Genomic DNA, 18,086 nt, shown 5'->3' with positions numbered 1-18,086 from the left:
AAATCTTTCCTTTCTTTTCTAATAAACCCAGTCAAAGATCAGATGAAAAGGATTTTAAAAGGATGAACTGTACAAACACCAACCTCAGAGTAAACCTCGCAAGGAGCACAGCAACATTTCTTGATTCCTAGTTGAATTTTCAGTGGACAGCAAGAATGCCCTTTGGCCAAGGACACAGAAAGTGGCTGTAGCCTTCTAGTGAGTATGAAGCAGTAGCTTAAAGGCAGTATTCTTAATATTAGGACAGAATGAACGAGTCTACTCCTATACAGAGGAAAAATACTGTTATGTGGAAGAGAATGAGAACTACTAATAGGAAATACATATTAGCAGCTGCTGAAGATAATACTTTTAAATGGTAGCTGAAAATGAATAGACATTGAGCTTAAAACCTTTAGGAACATTTATAATGTGAGGTCCTTGCAGTAGTAAGGAATCCTAGATGGTGAGGTAGGATTCTCTCATGGTAGAAGAGAGAGGATTATTGTGTTCTTCAACTCTTCCTAGCTGTCAATAGCTGATGCTCTAGGCTGGAGTCATCAGCACAGCTAGCAGAGAGCAGTAGACCCAGTGTGTTATTGGTTGGTTCCTTAAGTGTGAATCAAGGCACACAAACAGTTGATTTGGATTGTGTGGTTGACAGTAAGTATAGAGAACAAGTAATAAATTTGGAGACCTTATATATCCCAGCTGGCAGGTCCATTAAATAGCACCATTTGCAGTCTGAGACAGAGAGGAGGCATGTAACAGTATGCTGCAGTACCTACATGCCCTGCCCAGGCTCCCGTAGTCAAACAATTCCAGGGCTAAAAATAAGGCTTGCCCGGTTTTTTGTGAGCAGAAATACTGGTTTTACCTCATTGACACCACTATGTATCAGGAGTAATTCTTGTAGCTGGGGACATGTTAAGGAGTTAAAGAAGAGAAAAATGCCAAGTTCTGGAATAAATGTGACAAGAAAAATTGAAAATCTGTTAAATAGCCATTAATAAATATAAGCTATACAATTCTCATCCCTTTCCCATTAATCTGCAATTTAATGTCTTTTATTATTATTTCAACACAGAACCCACCTAAGTTAGATTGGAAGTTCTTGCAAAAGGGAAAAAAAAAGTGTAATCTGCTGTCTATGATTGTCTCATGTTACTCAAATTCTTCCTGGGAAAATCAAGCCTCAGGGATTTTTTTCAGACATTAATTTTACTTACGCAGGTTAGATTATTCATCAGCAAACAGAAGCAATATCATATGATATTTAGATATCCAAATACACAGCTCAGCTAGTGTGTTAACAGATCATTTTAAAACCTTGTAAACAATCTATTATCTTATTTCTCAAATGATGGAATGAAAAAGCAAATTAATTTATTTCATATGAAATAAAGATAAATATCATCCAAAGGGTGATATCTGCCATATGAAAATACATGTTCTTTTTTGTGGGGGTAGGAATATTTTTGCACATACCATTTTAATAGCATTGCATAATAGACTAGATTTTAATCGAAAGAGCTTATAAGGTGTTTTAGCAAAGTGGCTGCTTTAAAATGCCCAATGTTTTAATTAAAAATAATATCTTTAAATGGAAATTATTTATTTTCATTATATAATGTTTGTAAAGAATTTTGCAAATCTTATTCCATTAGCCTTTAAAAGTATGTTTTGATGAAGGATTGTTTTTCAAAAGTGAAAACACTCCTTCACAGAGAGAAAAACTGTTCTTGCTGTGTTTTTTTTTTTCTGTACCCATTCATTGCACTTGCAGTTATCCTTCTGTGGAGAAAGACATTTCAACAAATGAAATGTAGATGTGATGCTTAAAATTTAATTGCCTCTGTATCTTTGGTCAGATGAAGCTTCAGTTTGTTTTGTTGTTTTTTTTTTCTAAATTTCTTTCTCAATATAATTTGAGTGGAAAATCAACATTCAGTTGAATGCCAAATGTAGGCTGTTATGGGTTCACCTAGGTGGGCCTAGATTTGGGCTCTGGAGTTTGGACTAGGCCGAAGCTGTCAGCTGACTTGAGCTGGGCTGAGCTGACAGCTGACCTCTTCTAGCCAGTAATTTTGTATTCCATACCACATTATGACATCATCTCCAGGGAAGTAGGAACCAGGGTGGGAGTGGTTAAGGCAGTCACTTTTTAGCCTTCCTCTTGGGAGGATGCACGATGCTGTCCCAGGGGGGATGGAGAGGACCAGGCCCACCACTGACTCACAGGGTACCTCGGGAAAGTAAAATGTGTTGTTCTGGGTCTCTCCTTTCTGCTTGGGTTTGTCTCCCTGGGGAATAAGCTTCTTCTTAAGTAATGTGTAGTTAGGACAGTAGAATTTGTGTGTTCGTTAAGAAGTTGAGGTGGGGAACTTGTTGTTGCAGACTTGTGTGAGTGTGTATTTGTACTCTCTTCTAATTGTCTCTTTCTTTCTGTGAAAAATATATGTAGATTTAGTATAAATGCAGTTTGAAGTGTTTTTTTCTTTCCCCTCTCTTTTCCTCCCTTCCCTGGTGTTAGGAGGGAGGCTTTTCTCTCTGTGCTTGGGGGGGTTGGCAGTTGCTTATCTCAAACCAAGACAAGGCCCAGTAGACATTACAGATATTTCTGTGTATTGTAAACCAGAATGCTATTTTTATATGTGTAATTTTTAACTAGAAATTGGAGTTTCCTGCATATTTAATAGTTTGCATAATTCCCTGATTGTTTGCTTTCCAAGTTCACTATGCATTTGAATTATTTTAAGAGGCAGCAAAAGTTTTCATGCAGTTAATATGGTAAAGCCTCTCCCCATCTGCAATTCTTTGCAAGTGTATGACCATCATTTGGTTCTGTCCATGTCTATACAACTTGTGATATCTCCAGAGCTGTTTTAGTGCTGCTTGAGAGGGAGGCAAATGTTTTTCATAAGAAGCACACTTTAACAAAGGAAAATTTTCCATGAAAGCAATCAACTTTTATACACTCCAGGAAAATTATTTTCTGTTAAAAAATGCAAAATAAACTAACAAAAAAACCCCCAACCACAAAAAAAAGAACAACATAATGTTGTTTTACCTTATAACATTTTACATTTTGTTTTGGGTAGCTTCAGTATTGAACTGTATTTGGCTACACAGCCATTGCAAATGCTATCTCTTCTGTGCTGTATCTTGGGATCCCTGTTAAACCTCCTCTCTCTTCCTCAAAATTCCTCTGTCTGGTACCTCTTGCAGAGAAATGAGGGGCCTAAAACTCCATGAATACACAATGTTAAACTGAGACAATATTCTGTGTTTATATACCTTGAAACAATCCCTGGGCCCTCAGCCTCAACTGCCTTTAATTCCTTCAGAATTTTGTTGGGGTTTTTTTAACTTTGCAGAAATTAAATAAAAACCTCTAGGTAGAAAATCAAACCTTGTGCCCAGCAAAAATGAAGGACGAGAGGAGAGTCAAAGTTCCTCAATTCCTTGAGTTTGTTTCAAGGCCTTATAGAACAATAACACAGAGAAAAGGATTTTCACATCAATTATTTCTGAGGTATAAAGACAGTGAACTTTCACATGGATTGAAATACACTGGAAAATTATTTTGTAATCTTGTAAACTGTCTTTATAGAAACACTGCAAAAAAAAAAGCTATTTGAATACTATGAAAATATTTGGGCTGGCCCTTTTTACTAAAAGCTTACTTGAAAACCTATTAAGATGAGTTGGTTTTTGAAATGCCAAGTAAATGCCAGCCACCTAAATCATGGGTCTAATCAATACTAAAAACTTATACAGGGAGAATTTTTGTGATTGTATTTTGTTACTGGAAGGAAATCCTTTATACATCAGACTATTCCATAGTTCAGTGGATTTTGTCAGCTGTTACTCAGTGATGTGTTGGCATACTAACTACATTCCCCTTACTTCCATTTAGTGAGAACCTCATCTATTACCCTTCCAATGCAGAGCACCCATCTGCCTTCTTTCCACTACAAATCTGAAACACATGGCAGGGGGATTGGAACTAGATGATCTTTAAGTTCCCTGTTCCCTTCCAACTCAAACCATTCTATGATTCTATGAAAATCCTCACCTGGCGCTTGGTAACTAAAGATTCATCAGTGCCTCTCTGTAACATTCTCTTCTTTTCATAATCAAATTTATTGAATTTCTTCCTTTAAGGCTAGAATTGTAGAAGCAAAGTTAAAGGGGCAAATGGAATTTGAAAGTTCAATTGGATCTACTGGACCCAATGCCAATATTGCAATAGAATGTTTCATTTAAATAAATTAGTATTTTAAAATACATGGTTACTGTTGATGTTTATGGTCAATCTAGTCATTGAGAACTCCCCTAGGGTCAATGGAGAGAAAGACATAAAGATGACAAAAGTGACTTTGTTCCATCTGTGTAAGACAAGAATTTTTGAATAAGGTTAATTACCCATTATCTTTCTCTGTTTATGAGAGACATTCAGGAAAACTGCTTTAAATTAAACACTTGACTTACAGAAATCTGAACTAAGGTGTCACACTAATCTTTGTTGTCAATTCACAGTTTTCAAGGCTGTTTAAGAAATAAAGAGAACAGTCTTAATTTTATAATTCTAAAAATTTCTGTTCAAAGTCTACTTTTGGTGACAGTGAAGTTTGCTGCCTTTTCTTTTCTTTTCTTGATTTTTTGAAAGTAGTAGTTGATGAAAATTTACAAATACGAAAATCATTCAAGTATTAGGATATATAGGAAGTTTCTGGGATCTCTTCTGTGTGAAACCTGCTATGCAGACCATAACATGTCATCTACATGAAACTGATTTGCTTTAGGTAGTACAGACCTCATTCTCCTCTCACAAGCAAAGCAGGTGAAACACAGCAATTTTCTTTGTTTTCACATATACTACCACCAGTCTACACCCCAGTTTTGTTCTGGGCCCATTGCAAGTTTTCAAGATACCAAGCTGAAGTGAAAGGACATAGTCTCAAGCTATGCCAGGGAAGGTTTAGGCTGGATATTAGACGGAATTTCTTCAGAGAAAGGGGGATTAGGCATTGGAATAGACTACCCAAGGAGGTGTTGGAGTCACTGTCCTGGAGGTGTTTAAGAAGAGACTGGACGTGGCACTTAGTGCCATGGTCTGGTTGATAAGGTGGTGTGAGGTCATATGTTGGAATTGATGATCTCAGAGGTTTTTTCCAACCTAATTGATTCTGTGATTCTGTAGTAGAGAAATATCTAACAGCATGATGTTGTCATTAGGCTTATGCTACTGATGGTATAAAGTTTAGGATGTATGAAGCTTTGGATTATATTATTATAGAAAGAACAAAATATTTTATAGAAAGAATAAACTGAGTTTAAATAAATGGAGTAAAAGGAATATGATGAAATTCAGAAATGTAAAATCCAAGGACTAGTACAAGATTCTATTATAAACTGGAAGATGAAGAAACACAGTAATTCTAAGTGGCAAGGAGAAAATGAGGAATCTGAGAGATGAAGTTTCTCATAAAAATGACTGCAAACCACAATTTCAATGCATCTTGGTTTTCCACTAGGTGGGATAGAAATCAATATATACTAAGAATTGATGAGAGTTCCTCTAAAAACTTATGTTCTAGTCATTGCAGTTGGAGAAAAGTGAACTTGAACTGAAATGGATGAAAGAGAAGAGGGCAAGTATGCTGTCTTTTGAACGAAAAGTAGAGTAGACTACTTGGATAAGACTGGGAAGAGACACAATTCCCATCTATAAACACTCCAAAGAGACATAACAAGGGACAGGATCTTGTGAGCTGCTGGATAATTTGTACTAACATTAGTTGATTTAAACTGCATCTGAATACAATTAGACTGAAATTTTTAAAAAGGTTCAGAATTATATATATATATTTCAAGAGTTTGTTGAAACTATATGTTTCTTATTTAGAAAGGCTTCATCTTGAATCATATTGCCTCCTCTTACATTTCTACTCCTTCTCAGTGATTCAAATTTGCATATTATAATGCTGCTCAGAGTCTTCTTTTATATGAGAAGCAAGAATTTTCAAACCATTTTAAGAATACTGATGAATTTGTTGTGACTAAATTGTGGGACAGAACTTGCTTGATTCAGCAGCATGATTTCACAAATTATCACTGCTTTCTTTCTACATTTGTAATCATTTTAAAGGATTTTTTTCTTTATTTTTTTACATAGCTCATTGAAATTTTTATTTGTAAGCCTGTGGATTTGACTGCCTATAGATCTCCAAAAACGTTCTATATGTGATTCATTTTATATTATCTTATACAGTATGTTAAAAATAGAATTACAATATTTTATTAATGTACTTTAAGAGTCAGGATTACATTACTGCTAAAAGATAAGAGAACATGAATATAAACACTTTTACAGATGCTTATAGTATTTTTGGGTAAACTTTCCCAGAAGTGAGGCCGTATTGCCACAGATAAGATTGTTGTATGAAGTGCAAAAGGCCTATTCTTCAAATTAGACTTTTCAAGTGATGGTACGGTGACCTAGGTTCTTTGAAAAACAAGCCATTTCTGAAAGTTGTTCAGTGTTGACATTTTGGAAAAATCTGACTTTGGCACTTGTTTCTGAAAGGTATTCAGGTGGTTTAGGTAGGACCAGTTCCAGGTACTGTACACGACTGTAATTAGTTTCACGTTTTGTGATAGTATTTATGTCTTTCAAATGTTGATATAATTTATTATATCAAGGACAGAATATTGAGCTGTAAGGATTATTAGTACTCTAAGCAATTTTTCAGCTAAAAAGGGCAACTTGTTAGGATACATTATGAGGAAAGAATCTGGTAGGCTCAACATATGTACTAAAATATCTTGTAAGAGATCAACATTCAGGATTCTAATCTACTGGTTTCATTCGAATATTGTCTGTATTGGGATACTATCTTATTTTAAAAATATTTTCTCATCCTTGTTTGCAAATTGTCATGAAAAAGATGTCACTCCTTTTCTTTGCCTTTTGCCATACTTTTTTTTTTTTTTAAGGATAACTGTAGTTTCCTAACAAATTCTACTCAGGACTTCATGTGATTCATGTCATACTAGTCACTTTTTGCTGGAGGAACCAATTAGCAGAATTTTGCTACTTACAAAGAGCCTATGAATAAGATTGTGTCTGAAACAAAAAGATAGTTATTACTGGATGGTGCTTTACATTAAAATATGTGGAATATTACTGTGAAACTTTGAAATCCACTTAGCTCTTGTCTATCTCAGCAATTTTGTTTGTTTATGTAGCAGCTATAGGCATTTTCATTTCAATGATAAATATGAAACAGAAATTACTGAAATTATGGCAGTGCAATATATAAAGCACATTAATATAAATACTCATTTTAGGGCAAATAATTCCATGTTCATCTTGAAAAAGATATATTCATTGAGTGGTCAGCAACACAGTTTTTATTGCATTCAGTGAGATATTGAAAAGATCAGAAATATGTATTTGTAATAGTTAGAAAAACAGCTTCTGCATTCAAAAATACTGTTAACTTTTATGAAAATATAAGACAAAATGTAATGAATTTGAGAAAAATTAAGTGCAAAATTTAAGGGAAAAAATATGTTCATACAGACCAAAACCAATGTAGACAGTATAGAAGCACAGAGGGATACAAAAATGGCATCCTGGCCTGCATCAAGAATAGTGTGACCAGCAGGACCAGGGAAGTGATCCTTCCCCTGTACTCTGCGTTGGTGAGACCACACCTTGAGTACTGTGTTCAGTTCTGGGCCCCTCAGTTCAGGAAAGATATTGAGATGCTAGAGTGGGTCCAGAGAAGAGCAACGAGGGTGGTGAAAGGACTGGAGCACAAGTCCTGTGAGGAGAGGCTGAGGGAGCTGGGGGTGTTTAGCCTGGAGAAGAGGAGGCTCAGGGGAGACCTTATCACTCTCAACAACTACCTGAAAGGCGGTTGTCGCCAGGTGGGGGTTGGTCTCTTCTCTCAGGCAACCAACAGTAGGACAAGAGGGCATGGGCTTAAGCTCTGCCAGGGGAGGTTTAAGTTGGATATCAGAAAAAATTCTTTCCAGAGAGAGTGGTCAGTCATTGGAATGGCCTGCACAGAGAGGTGGCAGAATCACCATCCCTGGAGGTGTTTAAGATAAGACTGGATGTGGCAGAGTGCCATGATCTAGTAATCACAGTAATGTTGAACCAAGGGTTGGACTCGATGATCTCAGTGGTGTTTTCCAACCCAGCTGATTTTAAGATTCTATGATTAAAAAGAGGTATTTGCTTGGATAATGAAATAATTTGTGATCTCCATATTTCAAGTATGATCCAGAGAAAGTAAGGAGAGAAAGGAATGGAAGGAGTGAAGGAAAGAAAGGAAAGAAAGGAAAGGAAAGAAGGAAGGAAGGATGCAAGCAAGCAAGGAATGAAGGAAGAAAGGAATAAAGAAGGAAAGGGAGGAAAGAAGGAGTTGATAACCTTTTATTTACTTTCAGATCTTTACATCATTATGCATTAAAGGTTTTTTAAAGCATTCTGAAAGCATTTGAATATTATAAATCAACTGAGGTCAACCAGACCATGTTTAGGATTTTATGTAAATAAACTCAAACCTTGGTTTAGTAAAATTAAACAAAATAACAATGTTCTCATTTTAAAAAGTTTATCTTAAATTTCCTTTTTTTTGCTGTGTCTTCATGGATTACAGGTTCTTCTGAAGATCTGGCATGCTTATTCTTTTTCTGCTAAGAACCCTGAATAAGACTTGGTCTGCTGTTGCCTTTGGAGTGTGCACATCTCTTTAAATGTGCACTCATGGAATCCCTTACTAAATAGTTCTTTCTGGAAAATCAAGTGCTACTTGGCATCAGGAGAAACAAGGATGGAAAGACAATTTGAAATTAAAAAGGAGGGATTTAGGAGAGTATTTTATATTTTGAATGTAGTCTGATGCTTCTCATAAGACATATCAAAAACCCCACAAAAATAAAAGAAAAAGAAATTAAAGTCAACCTTAAGGGAACTTTCTGTGGCTCTGAAAGTTATTTCATACAAGCATAATAAAAATAGCAGAGTTGCTCTTATGAATGTGGAATTGAGACACGAATTTTCTGGATAAACCAAATCAAACAAGAATAACACCTCAAACGATCCACCTCAAAACAAACAAACAAAAAAGCCTCAAAGAAGCCAAATGTTTCACTCTAGAAGGGAAAAGATAGAGGATAAATTGTAATGAGACGAGGGAGAAATTATTTTACTCACATGTAAAAATGCAGTTTTTGATGTCAGGCCTGATGGGTGTATCAGGATTGGTTACAGCTTTTTAAAATATGATTAAAATACAAGTTTTGAAAAAAGTTAACTTTATTGACAATTTTATCCACTTCATATAAAAAATGGTACTTAGAAAAATCAAGAAGCTACAGAATTATGCTATTACTCAAGGATTCACAATGCTCATTTTTAAACCTTCTTTACATCTTTTTTCTCTTTTCCAGAAAACAGTTCTCTTCATTTGCACTTTTTATGAGTAAAAAAGTCCTAGGATCAAAAATCAGTATAATTTTGTAAAAATAAAAAACTGATCTGTATTGCTAACCATTCTTAATATCTGTGGTACCCACAAAGAAAATACTCTTCAAAATTAATGTAGAAAAATTCCTGGTTTATTACACAAAATTAACAAGATCATATTAGTTTTTCTGTCTTTGTATCTTCATTTCAACACACTGTTTTTTCAACTGACATGAAACACGCCACAGCGACAACTGATCTGGGATACCCTCATTATTGCCAATAATATATAGCAGGCTGAAAAATGAACTTGCTTTTCTGAGGAATAAAAAAGCAATCATTTCTTGGACTGAATTAGTAAAATATATCAATTGCTAAAGAAGAGACTAAGTTAAAAGTTTTGAGGTAACACTTCATGTGAACAGAACATCAAGAAGGGAGTAGTGGTACTGTGAATAATACAGAAAATGAGTTGGCATCACACACTGGGAAATATTAGTATTAAAGGGTGATAATGATAATATAGTATACACTCACAAGGTGAGATATTTTGATATGGAAAGGCACATTGATAGTATTTTAGATGGTTATATATTTCTGGGAATTGTGGAAGACTTTAACTTCTCTGTAGATTTCTTAAAGAAAAGGTTGCTAATATTCATCTGTCACTATTATTCTACATGTTAGTAATTTACGGACATTTTGAGACACAGTAGTGATAAGCACCACATTCCTACCAGTTATATTTTTTTCTATTTTTCTAAAGTTCTTGTGTGTAAGCATATATCCTGGTTAAAGAAAAAAAAAAAGCTTGCTTGCATGGGACAAAGGCCCTATTCAAACAGCACTAATGAAAGGCAGTGGTGTGAACTGCTGGCAAAGCAGTTTTCTCATGGCATGAATTTTCTCTATTTCAAGGTCATTCTGGTATAAAACTGCTTTGCAGCTTGCTTGCAATATACATCTCAATGAATGTATGGGGCTTTTATTAGCAAGGATTATTTTAGTTCCCTTAAGCACATTCATCTGTGAATGAGATTGCCTAGCCCCTGTCCTAGGGACCACAATGATGACTTTTTTTTCCCTGTCCATGTGTGCTATGACACATGACGTGTTACACATCCTTACATGGGGCTGCAGCAACAGAGGACTGGGCACAGATTGGAATGGGACATTGTGCAGTGAAGCATTTTCTTGGCTTTGCTGCAGAGAAGCTGGAACAGAAGCTGCACAGCAGCTGGAACTGTGTGAACATCTTGGTGGGACATATGGAGCGATCGGTCATCTCTCCCTTCCCTCTAGGTAAATCTATGCCTGGAGTAGCTTTACCTGATCAGTAGTGTAATTTTAGTAGCAGTACTTCATTTATGATAGAGCATCTGTGGTTCTGGTTGCTCAGAACTGTGGTTCTAACCACAATTTAGGGATAAAATTCTCCATATAAGAACAGAAGAAAATGGCAAGCATGCAAATTTATATCATGCATCTAAAGATGAGGGTGAAGAGTTATTATTTCAGAGGTGCAAAATAGCTGTGCAAGGGTGAAATCAGACTTACATATTCATCATATGTTCTTAAATAGTCCTTTACAAAGTTACTTTCCTCTTATTTTTGGAATGCATGTTGTACATATGGCCTCATCTAATTTTTTACCACTTTGAAAAACAAAAGCTAGTTTCAATTCCAGAAGACAGGATTGTCTTCAAATATACAAGCTAAAGGATATATGCTGCAGTACATAAGGAGTTCCTGTACATTATAAATTTGCTTAATTGCTTTCAGAAATGCCAAGCCTAATTAGGACTTCATTGGCTTTTCCATTGAAAATAGTTAAAATTCTCTAATTAAGCATGAAAAAAATAATAAAATTTAAATTGAGACTGTTTACATTACAAGTTTCTGCCAAATTTTAACTCGTCTTTCAGCCTGGGATGGGGTTCATCTTTCTCTGTCTCAGTGCCTTACCCTTTTCAGCTTAGACAAGGTTAGGGGTCTGAGGGGCAAATATCTTGTTCTGGCAGTACTTTTCCTTTTGCAGTTTAGAGGACTACTCCATTTTGTGAGTCTCAGATTATCATGTAGTTTAGTACAACACAAGTCTAGAGTATGTTCATTCAGGACTTTATTTTATGAAAATTATGCTATCCAAAAAGACTTCTGAAGAAGGGAAGCAAAAAAATCCCCAGAACATAACAAAGAAACCAAATGCACAATGTAAATGAACTGAAGTCCTCTCAGTCTCCTGGGTTCTGGTATCTTTTTCTTCCTCCCAGTTCTATTTTCCAATGCCATGTCTATTTGTCTGGCTTACTTCTCTCCTCTTCATCCCTCCTGAAGAATGTTTTCTAGTTCAGATTTTAACTTTCTTCTTCAGTCACTTTATAAGCATACACAGCCTTAATATGTTGCATAGTAATTGAGCATAGCTAGTTTCTGAAATTTCACGCCTTAAACTCTCTCTGAATGCAGCACTACAGACTAAACACTGTGCACAGAGTTCCTGTCTACTGCATGAGCTAAAAATGGTGTTGGTGTATTTTCACAGCTTCTGTATAGCTGGGAATTTAGGGAACACATGAGAAGTATGAGAGTTTGGCTTCCAAAACTTACCTATTAATCTGAATATCAGCATCACCACTATGGCAGTTTCTGTAATTTATAGGTGTGCTGTAATGTGACTAATATTAAATTAACTAATATTTGTGTGAGAGTTCTATGCCATATGAAAACTGTTATCTTTATAAAATATGTTAAGCTTAATTGGTTACAGGAATGAATTTTTGTTTTGTAGGTGCCTTTAGATATTAAAAAATGTGGAATTTTTTTTTCTGATTCTTCCATGTTTTTTTTTTTAATTTTGCCAGTATAAACAAGTGGAACAGTACATGTCATTCCACAAGCTACCTGCTGAAATGCGCCAGAAGATCCATGATTACTATGAGCATCGCTACCAAGGCAAAATCTTTGATGAAGAAAACATTTTGAATGAACTCAATGATCCTCTCAGGGAGGTAAGATTAATGTATTGGAGTAGCTCTTCATGGCCTGGAAAACTTTCATATCTTTGCTGTTTCTGCATTGAAATGCTCTTTCTGATTCTATTCTGTGACATTTCATCTCATTTGACCCAGTTAATGAATGACCAGGATTATTAAATTTATATTAGATTGATACACAAAAAAATAAGCAGCTTCACACTTTATTCTGAACCAATTTGTCAAGAGTTACTGCCACACAAGGATGTCACAGCAAAGTCCAATCCTTGATGATTGTCAAAACCTCATGTATTTCTGCCACTTTTTAAAACAGAGAGGGGCTGGACTGGAATGATCCTGGGTGAAAAATTTTTTCTGCTTTCCCTACTTGGTAACCACACATCTGTATAGATAAAACCTGTGAAAGCCACCACAGAGTGAGAGCTGCTATGTGAAGTAGCATCGTTGGTAAAAATTGTCTCTACTTGAGAGGAGGAAGCAGGAATATGATATACAAGCCATTGAAAAATATTTTTTGTTAAAACGTCAGTCTATATTCCAGGTTTGGGGGTTATGCTATGCTGTTTTACATGATGTGGTATGATGTATGGAAGTAGTTGGTGTCTTCTTTGCAAGTTGCTTTTGTGGGACCAAGGCAGTGTTCATCTTGCTGTAGCAGAAGTAGCTGTTTCTTGGGAGTATAAATCAGGCTGTCTTCTCTTGGGTGCTGCTCATGCATGACCTGCTCAAGGATGTTGGCTGATACTGTCTTTTGAAAGGAAGGGAGAAAAAAACCCAAACAGGATAAAAGGCAAGTTGAAAAACTCAGAGAGAAGAGAGTATATATAGAGAAAAGAGAAAAGAAACAGAAAAAGTGTGGGAATTACTCCTAGACTACACACACCACAGTGTCAAAACATGAATCTTGGCCAGTAGGGAGCTTGTGTTTTGTTTTGAACAGAAGCATGTACAGACAGATCAGTCGCTGACATCAGAAACAGTTTCATCTGTTTCTGCTTTTAAGGAAAGCATTTCTCCATAAGTAAAGTCTACTACCCTTCTGTTGCAAAAGACTATTTTACTAACAGCAATTTGCAGTTGTTGCACTCTAATTATCTGTGTTTTCCTCTTTTTCTGCCTCCCTGTTTCCTCCCTTCCTCCCTCTCTGCCCTAGCCTTATTACCTTTCCATCTTTTTTTCTTGTACTTCAGAAACAGCAAGGCAAATTTGGTCAACCATAAAAAACAAAAAGAATTTCTGGGGAGAGATCAAGCATGGAAAATTTCAAAAATTAATGAACCCCTAAAAACAGGGAGGAAGAATGTGATTTCATGGAAGGAATGGCTTCTGATTTTCCTATGCTGTACTTAGCATGTCTTCTTTGTTCTCTGAATTATAGAGAAAAAAAATTTACTCATCTGCAATTAAGTTTCACATGGCCCTGATGACAACACTGTAGTGTTCCAGAGAAAGGTCAAAAAAAAAAGGAAGAGATAAAGTAAGAACTGGACACTGGCAATGCCAGGACAGGTTTCTCAATGCATCTGTCCAAATTTTGGTGGCATCTTATTCACTGTGACCTGAAAACACCACTCAGGTGTTTGCTTAGGTATTTGCAAACCACTTAGGTGTTTGCTTAGTTAGTAGTTTCAAATTTAGCTACCACTTCAGCATGTGCAGTTCAGTAATCCAGGTAGTAGCTTTTTTATATTATTAATGGATAATAAATTAGAGCCTTTTAAAGGTGGAACACCATTGTTCATATACTGGCTGGGATTTACTATCTTACATTCCACTAACTGCACAAGCTATAATAGGTGACAGTATGGATAACCTAGCTGCATCATTGAAGAATAAATATTTAAATTTTTAATGAATCCTACATTTGGTTATACTTGAATTTATCATAAAGCAAAATTTATGAGTCTCCACAGGACATACTTATCTTGATGAAAGTAGTTTCTGACAAAGGCATTCATCTGAAACCATTATTTTCTCACTTAGAGTAAGCAGTACAAAAGAAACTATACAATTGCTGAATAATTATAGCATCAGGAGATGTTATAAAAAAAGGTGCAGGTTTTAGTACTCTTTGTTCGCAGCCATTCAAATTTACTGTATGGGCTGAAATTTTCCACAGCTAGGCTCTCTTTAGGAGTGATGACTTTTTTTTTGGCCACATTTCAAAATTTTGGCTCTTTTCTAGCAGAAAAGTAATTATGCATGATACAAATATGATCATTCAACTATTAAAAATAGCTAAAGTACATAGAATCAGCAGCAAAAATCTGGTGTAAAAGTAGTTCTTACATGATGAATAGTAGTAATAAAGCTGTGTATGCTTATTAAATCATAGTATCATAGAATGTATTGAGTTGGAAGGGACCCATCAGGATCATTGAGTCCAGCTCCTGGCCCTACACTGGAACATCCCCAAGAGTCACACCATGTGCCTGAGAGCATTACAGAAAGGCTTCTTGAACTCTGTCAGCCTTGGTGCTGTGACCACTTCACTGGGGAGCCTGTTCCAGTGCCCAATCACAGTCCGGCAGAAGAGCCTCTTTATAAGATCCAACCTAAACATCCGCTGACACAACTCCAGGCCATTCCCTCAGGTCTTGTTGCTGGTCACCACAGAGATCAGTGTTTGCCTGTCTTCTTCCCCTCACAAGAAAGTTGTAACTGCAATGAGGTTCCCCTTCAGTCTTCTCTTCTCCAGGCTGAACAGACCAAGTGACCTCAGCTTCTCCTCATATGGCTTCCCCTTAGGACCCTTCACCATCCTCATTGCCCTCCTTTGGACACTCTCTAATGGCCTCAGGAGAGGCCACCTCAGTGCAGAGCAGAGCAGGACAATCCCCTCCTGTGATAGTAGAGGTTAACACTTAACTGGTAGAGAAGGATGGCTGTTCAACTTAATGAGATTCTGAAAATTGTGTATGGAACATTCATAGTAGATTTGATGATTAAAATAATGAAAATCTGAGAAAAGGTTTAATACATATGTGCAAGTGCCTAACATTGCATAATACAAATAGAGCCATGCTCATTGTGGAGAATTAACAAGGGCTTCCTAAAAAGGGGGGGAAATAATCCTGAATATTTTTAAATTTTACAGGATTCTAAGTGCTTCAAAGCTCAGTAAAGCAACTAGTGGCTGAATAGTTGCCACTAGTCAGAGATTGTGTTCGATGACTGGGAACTAAAGTAGACATTTATGAAACCGAAAAACTCTGTATTCTCCCCAGTTTAGTTAATTACACAACTTGGGTATACTAGTCCATTGGTAATGTGATTAATTGGATGTTCTCAGCTCTACACACTCAAACTGAATTAACTGAGTACCACATCTGATGTGCTACCTCCTGCTTATAAGGACACATTCTATCTGACAAAAGTAGAGGATAAAGGTTGATTTTCATTAAATTCAGAAATTTCACCCTAACTGAAAAGTATATCCCGTTTTTCACAGTTAAGACTTCTCTGATAATAACTGTGCAGTCTTCTCAGTAATAAGGTAATCAGGCGACTCCTGGCAGTTACAATTTTGGCAGAGATGTAAGATTTTAAATTGCTTCTTCGAGGCGATGCAGATTTGGACTCATCAAACCTATTTGTAGCTCCATTCAAGTTCTGCAACAAGTCTAAAATAATAATCAGGTTCTTACTGCACATACCATCCACACACACATGCTCTCATGGTAAAGAAAACCTAGCTGACAAGCTTAGAAAAAAGGGTACATCTTCAAACAGCAACTGACATATGAAATAAATTGTCTTTATTAGCATTTGCGATAAATTCTGTCTTTAAAAGCATTTGCAATTAAGGGTCTATTTCTCATTTCTTGATGTAGTGATGAGAAATTAATAACAATTAGCATGTTTCCCGTATAGAAATACCATCTCTGGTTCATCAGCAGAGATACTAAAGTTCACAATTTTTTAATTCCGGATTCTTACTGCCTACATGCTTGAACATCACTTGGCCTTGAATAGCCTTAGTCCTAAAAGCGGCCTTTCCAACTGTCATGACATGAAACGGAGAAGGTATAGACAACAGGGAAATAAAAACCCCAAACACAACAAAAACTCCACATAGCTAGGAGAAATATATTCCAAAAGGACACCTAAATTATCAGTTTAAATATGTATACATAACCAGTTTCATCTTGTACGTATAAGCAATTTCAAAGTGGCTCAGCTCTGGCATTTGTCTAAGCCACTAGCCTTGCTAGCAGTGGCTGTACATGGATGCCCATAGAAGAACAGGACAACCTATGGTGTATCCATTAACGATTGACCTAGACTCACAATATTTTAAGGTTAAGGGATACTCTGAGACTGATGCGATTTGACTGTGGGGGAATCCTTAATACACATCTCTTCCAGTAATTTGCATTCTTGAATCTGTGTGCTGTCTGCAGCACACCATCCTTTGTCAAGGAGAGCAGACTTTTTCTTATTGTTCTAGAAACCACCTCCTTGTTTTGGGATTGAACATGACTCCATCGTATTTTTAGTTTGGCTGGTCATTAATTTTTGTAGCAAATGCGATCATACAATCAATTCCTATCCACTCTTTGCACAGCAGTTATGATTTTGTAGACTTGTATGATAACATCCCTAAACTGTGGGGGTTTGATAGTAAAGAGACATATTTTATTTAATTCTGTCCTACATGGAAGCTCGCTCACCCCTGTGATCATCATTCTTGCCACTTCAAATGTTTTTTTCCTGGCTGTCTTAGCATTTTAGAGTTGAGAGCATCAGGTCTGCAGCTAGCAAACTGATGCCATATGAATACAAATAATGAATTTCCTACTAATTCCTTTTTTTAATCACTTCCAACCATTGAGTTTACTTTTTTTTTAATTATAATGGTAAGAACTAACTGTAAGAGGTAATGAATATATTATGTGTTTATCTAAGTATATCACTTAATATTTCTCTCAATCACTAACTTCCACACAAGACCATAAGAAGTTTCTTGTAGTTCCTTTTTAACGAGCTTCTTCATCTTTTCATGGTGCTGTTTCTAAAACTGAGCAGAAGTATGTGAAGTTCTTGGCCTTTGTTGTTCCCATAGGGATAGTGAACGTAAGTATATTGTGGTATCTATTATGGCCTAATGAATCAGGTGTAAGATTCTGAAAAACAACTTGTATGGTGTGTAGTGTCACATCAAGAGTGGCATTTTGTGACAGTTCTTTCAAGGGAAGTACTCCCACAACCAAATGATGGAAAGCTTCCATTACTGGATTTATAATTCTTATTTTATTTAGTGGTACAATGTGAAAATGTGGGAAAAGTGTGAAAATGGGATGTAAACCAGATCAGTTTGAAAAATGTAGAAAAATAGGTGGTTTATTTTTAGGTAAATTATTTTGTCTTTTCAAAATCAGTTTTCAAATTAGGAGTTTGGTAACCTCAGTATTTTTCCTAGTTTTTGACCTTCTCCTTTTTTCCCATTAAAACATACCTCCTTTTTTTACTATCTTAACTTTTATTGAGAATTTATCTTGAGAAATCAAAAATTAATATATTCTCATTTTGACTTAACTATAATCCTGTGCACAAAAGATGGAGCATGTCCAGAGTAACAGTATGAGGCCAAAAGTAGATGTGATTGGACCACAGTATGCTTC

At 36.0% G+C, this 18,086-nt stretch overlaps 1 protein-coding gene across 1 annotated transcript in view; it reads left to right on the top strand.

Annotated features, from left to right (window-relative positions):
- Positions 1-18,086, top strand: part of HCN1 (hyperpolarization activated cyclic nucleotide gated potassium channel 1) — a 195,480-nt gene that overhangs the window by 143,070 nt on the left and 34,324 nt on the right. The window contains exon 5 of the mRNA XM_071581368.1: positions 12,331-12,477. Coding sequence (XP_071437469.1) covers positions 12,331-12,477 — 147 coding nt within the window. The remainder of the gene's footprint in view (positions 1-12,330; positions 12,478-18,086) is intronic.

Source organism: Pithys albifrons, chromosome Z (genome assembly GCF_047495875.1).
Source record: "Pithys albifrons albifrons isolate INPA30051 chromosome Z, PitAlb_v1, whole genome shotgun sequence".
NCBI classification, from domain to species: domain Eukaryota; kingdom Metazoa; phylum Chordata; class Aves; order Passeriformes; family Thamnophilidae; genus Pithys; species Pithys albifrons.
The sequence above is the reverse complement of the archived record's forward strand: the minus strand, read 5'-3'. Positions and strand labels throughout refer to the sequence as shown.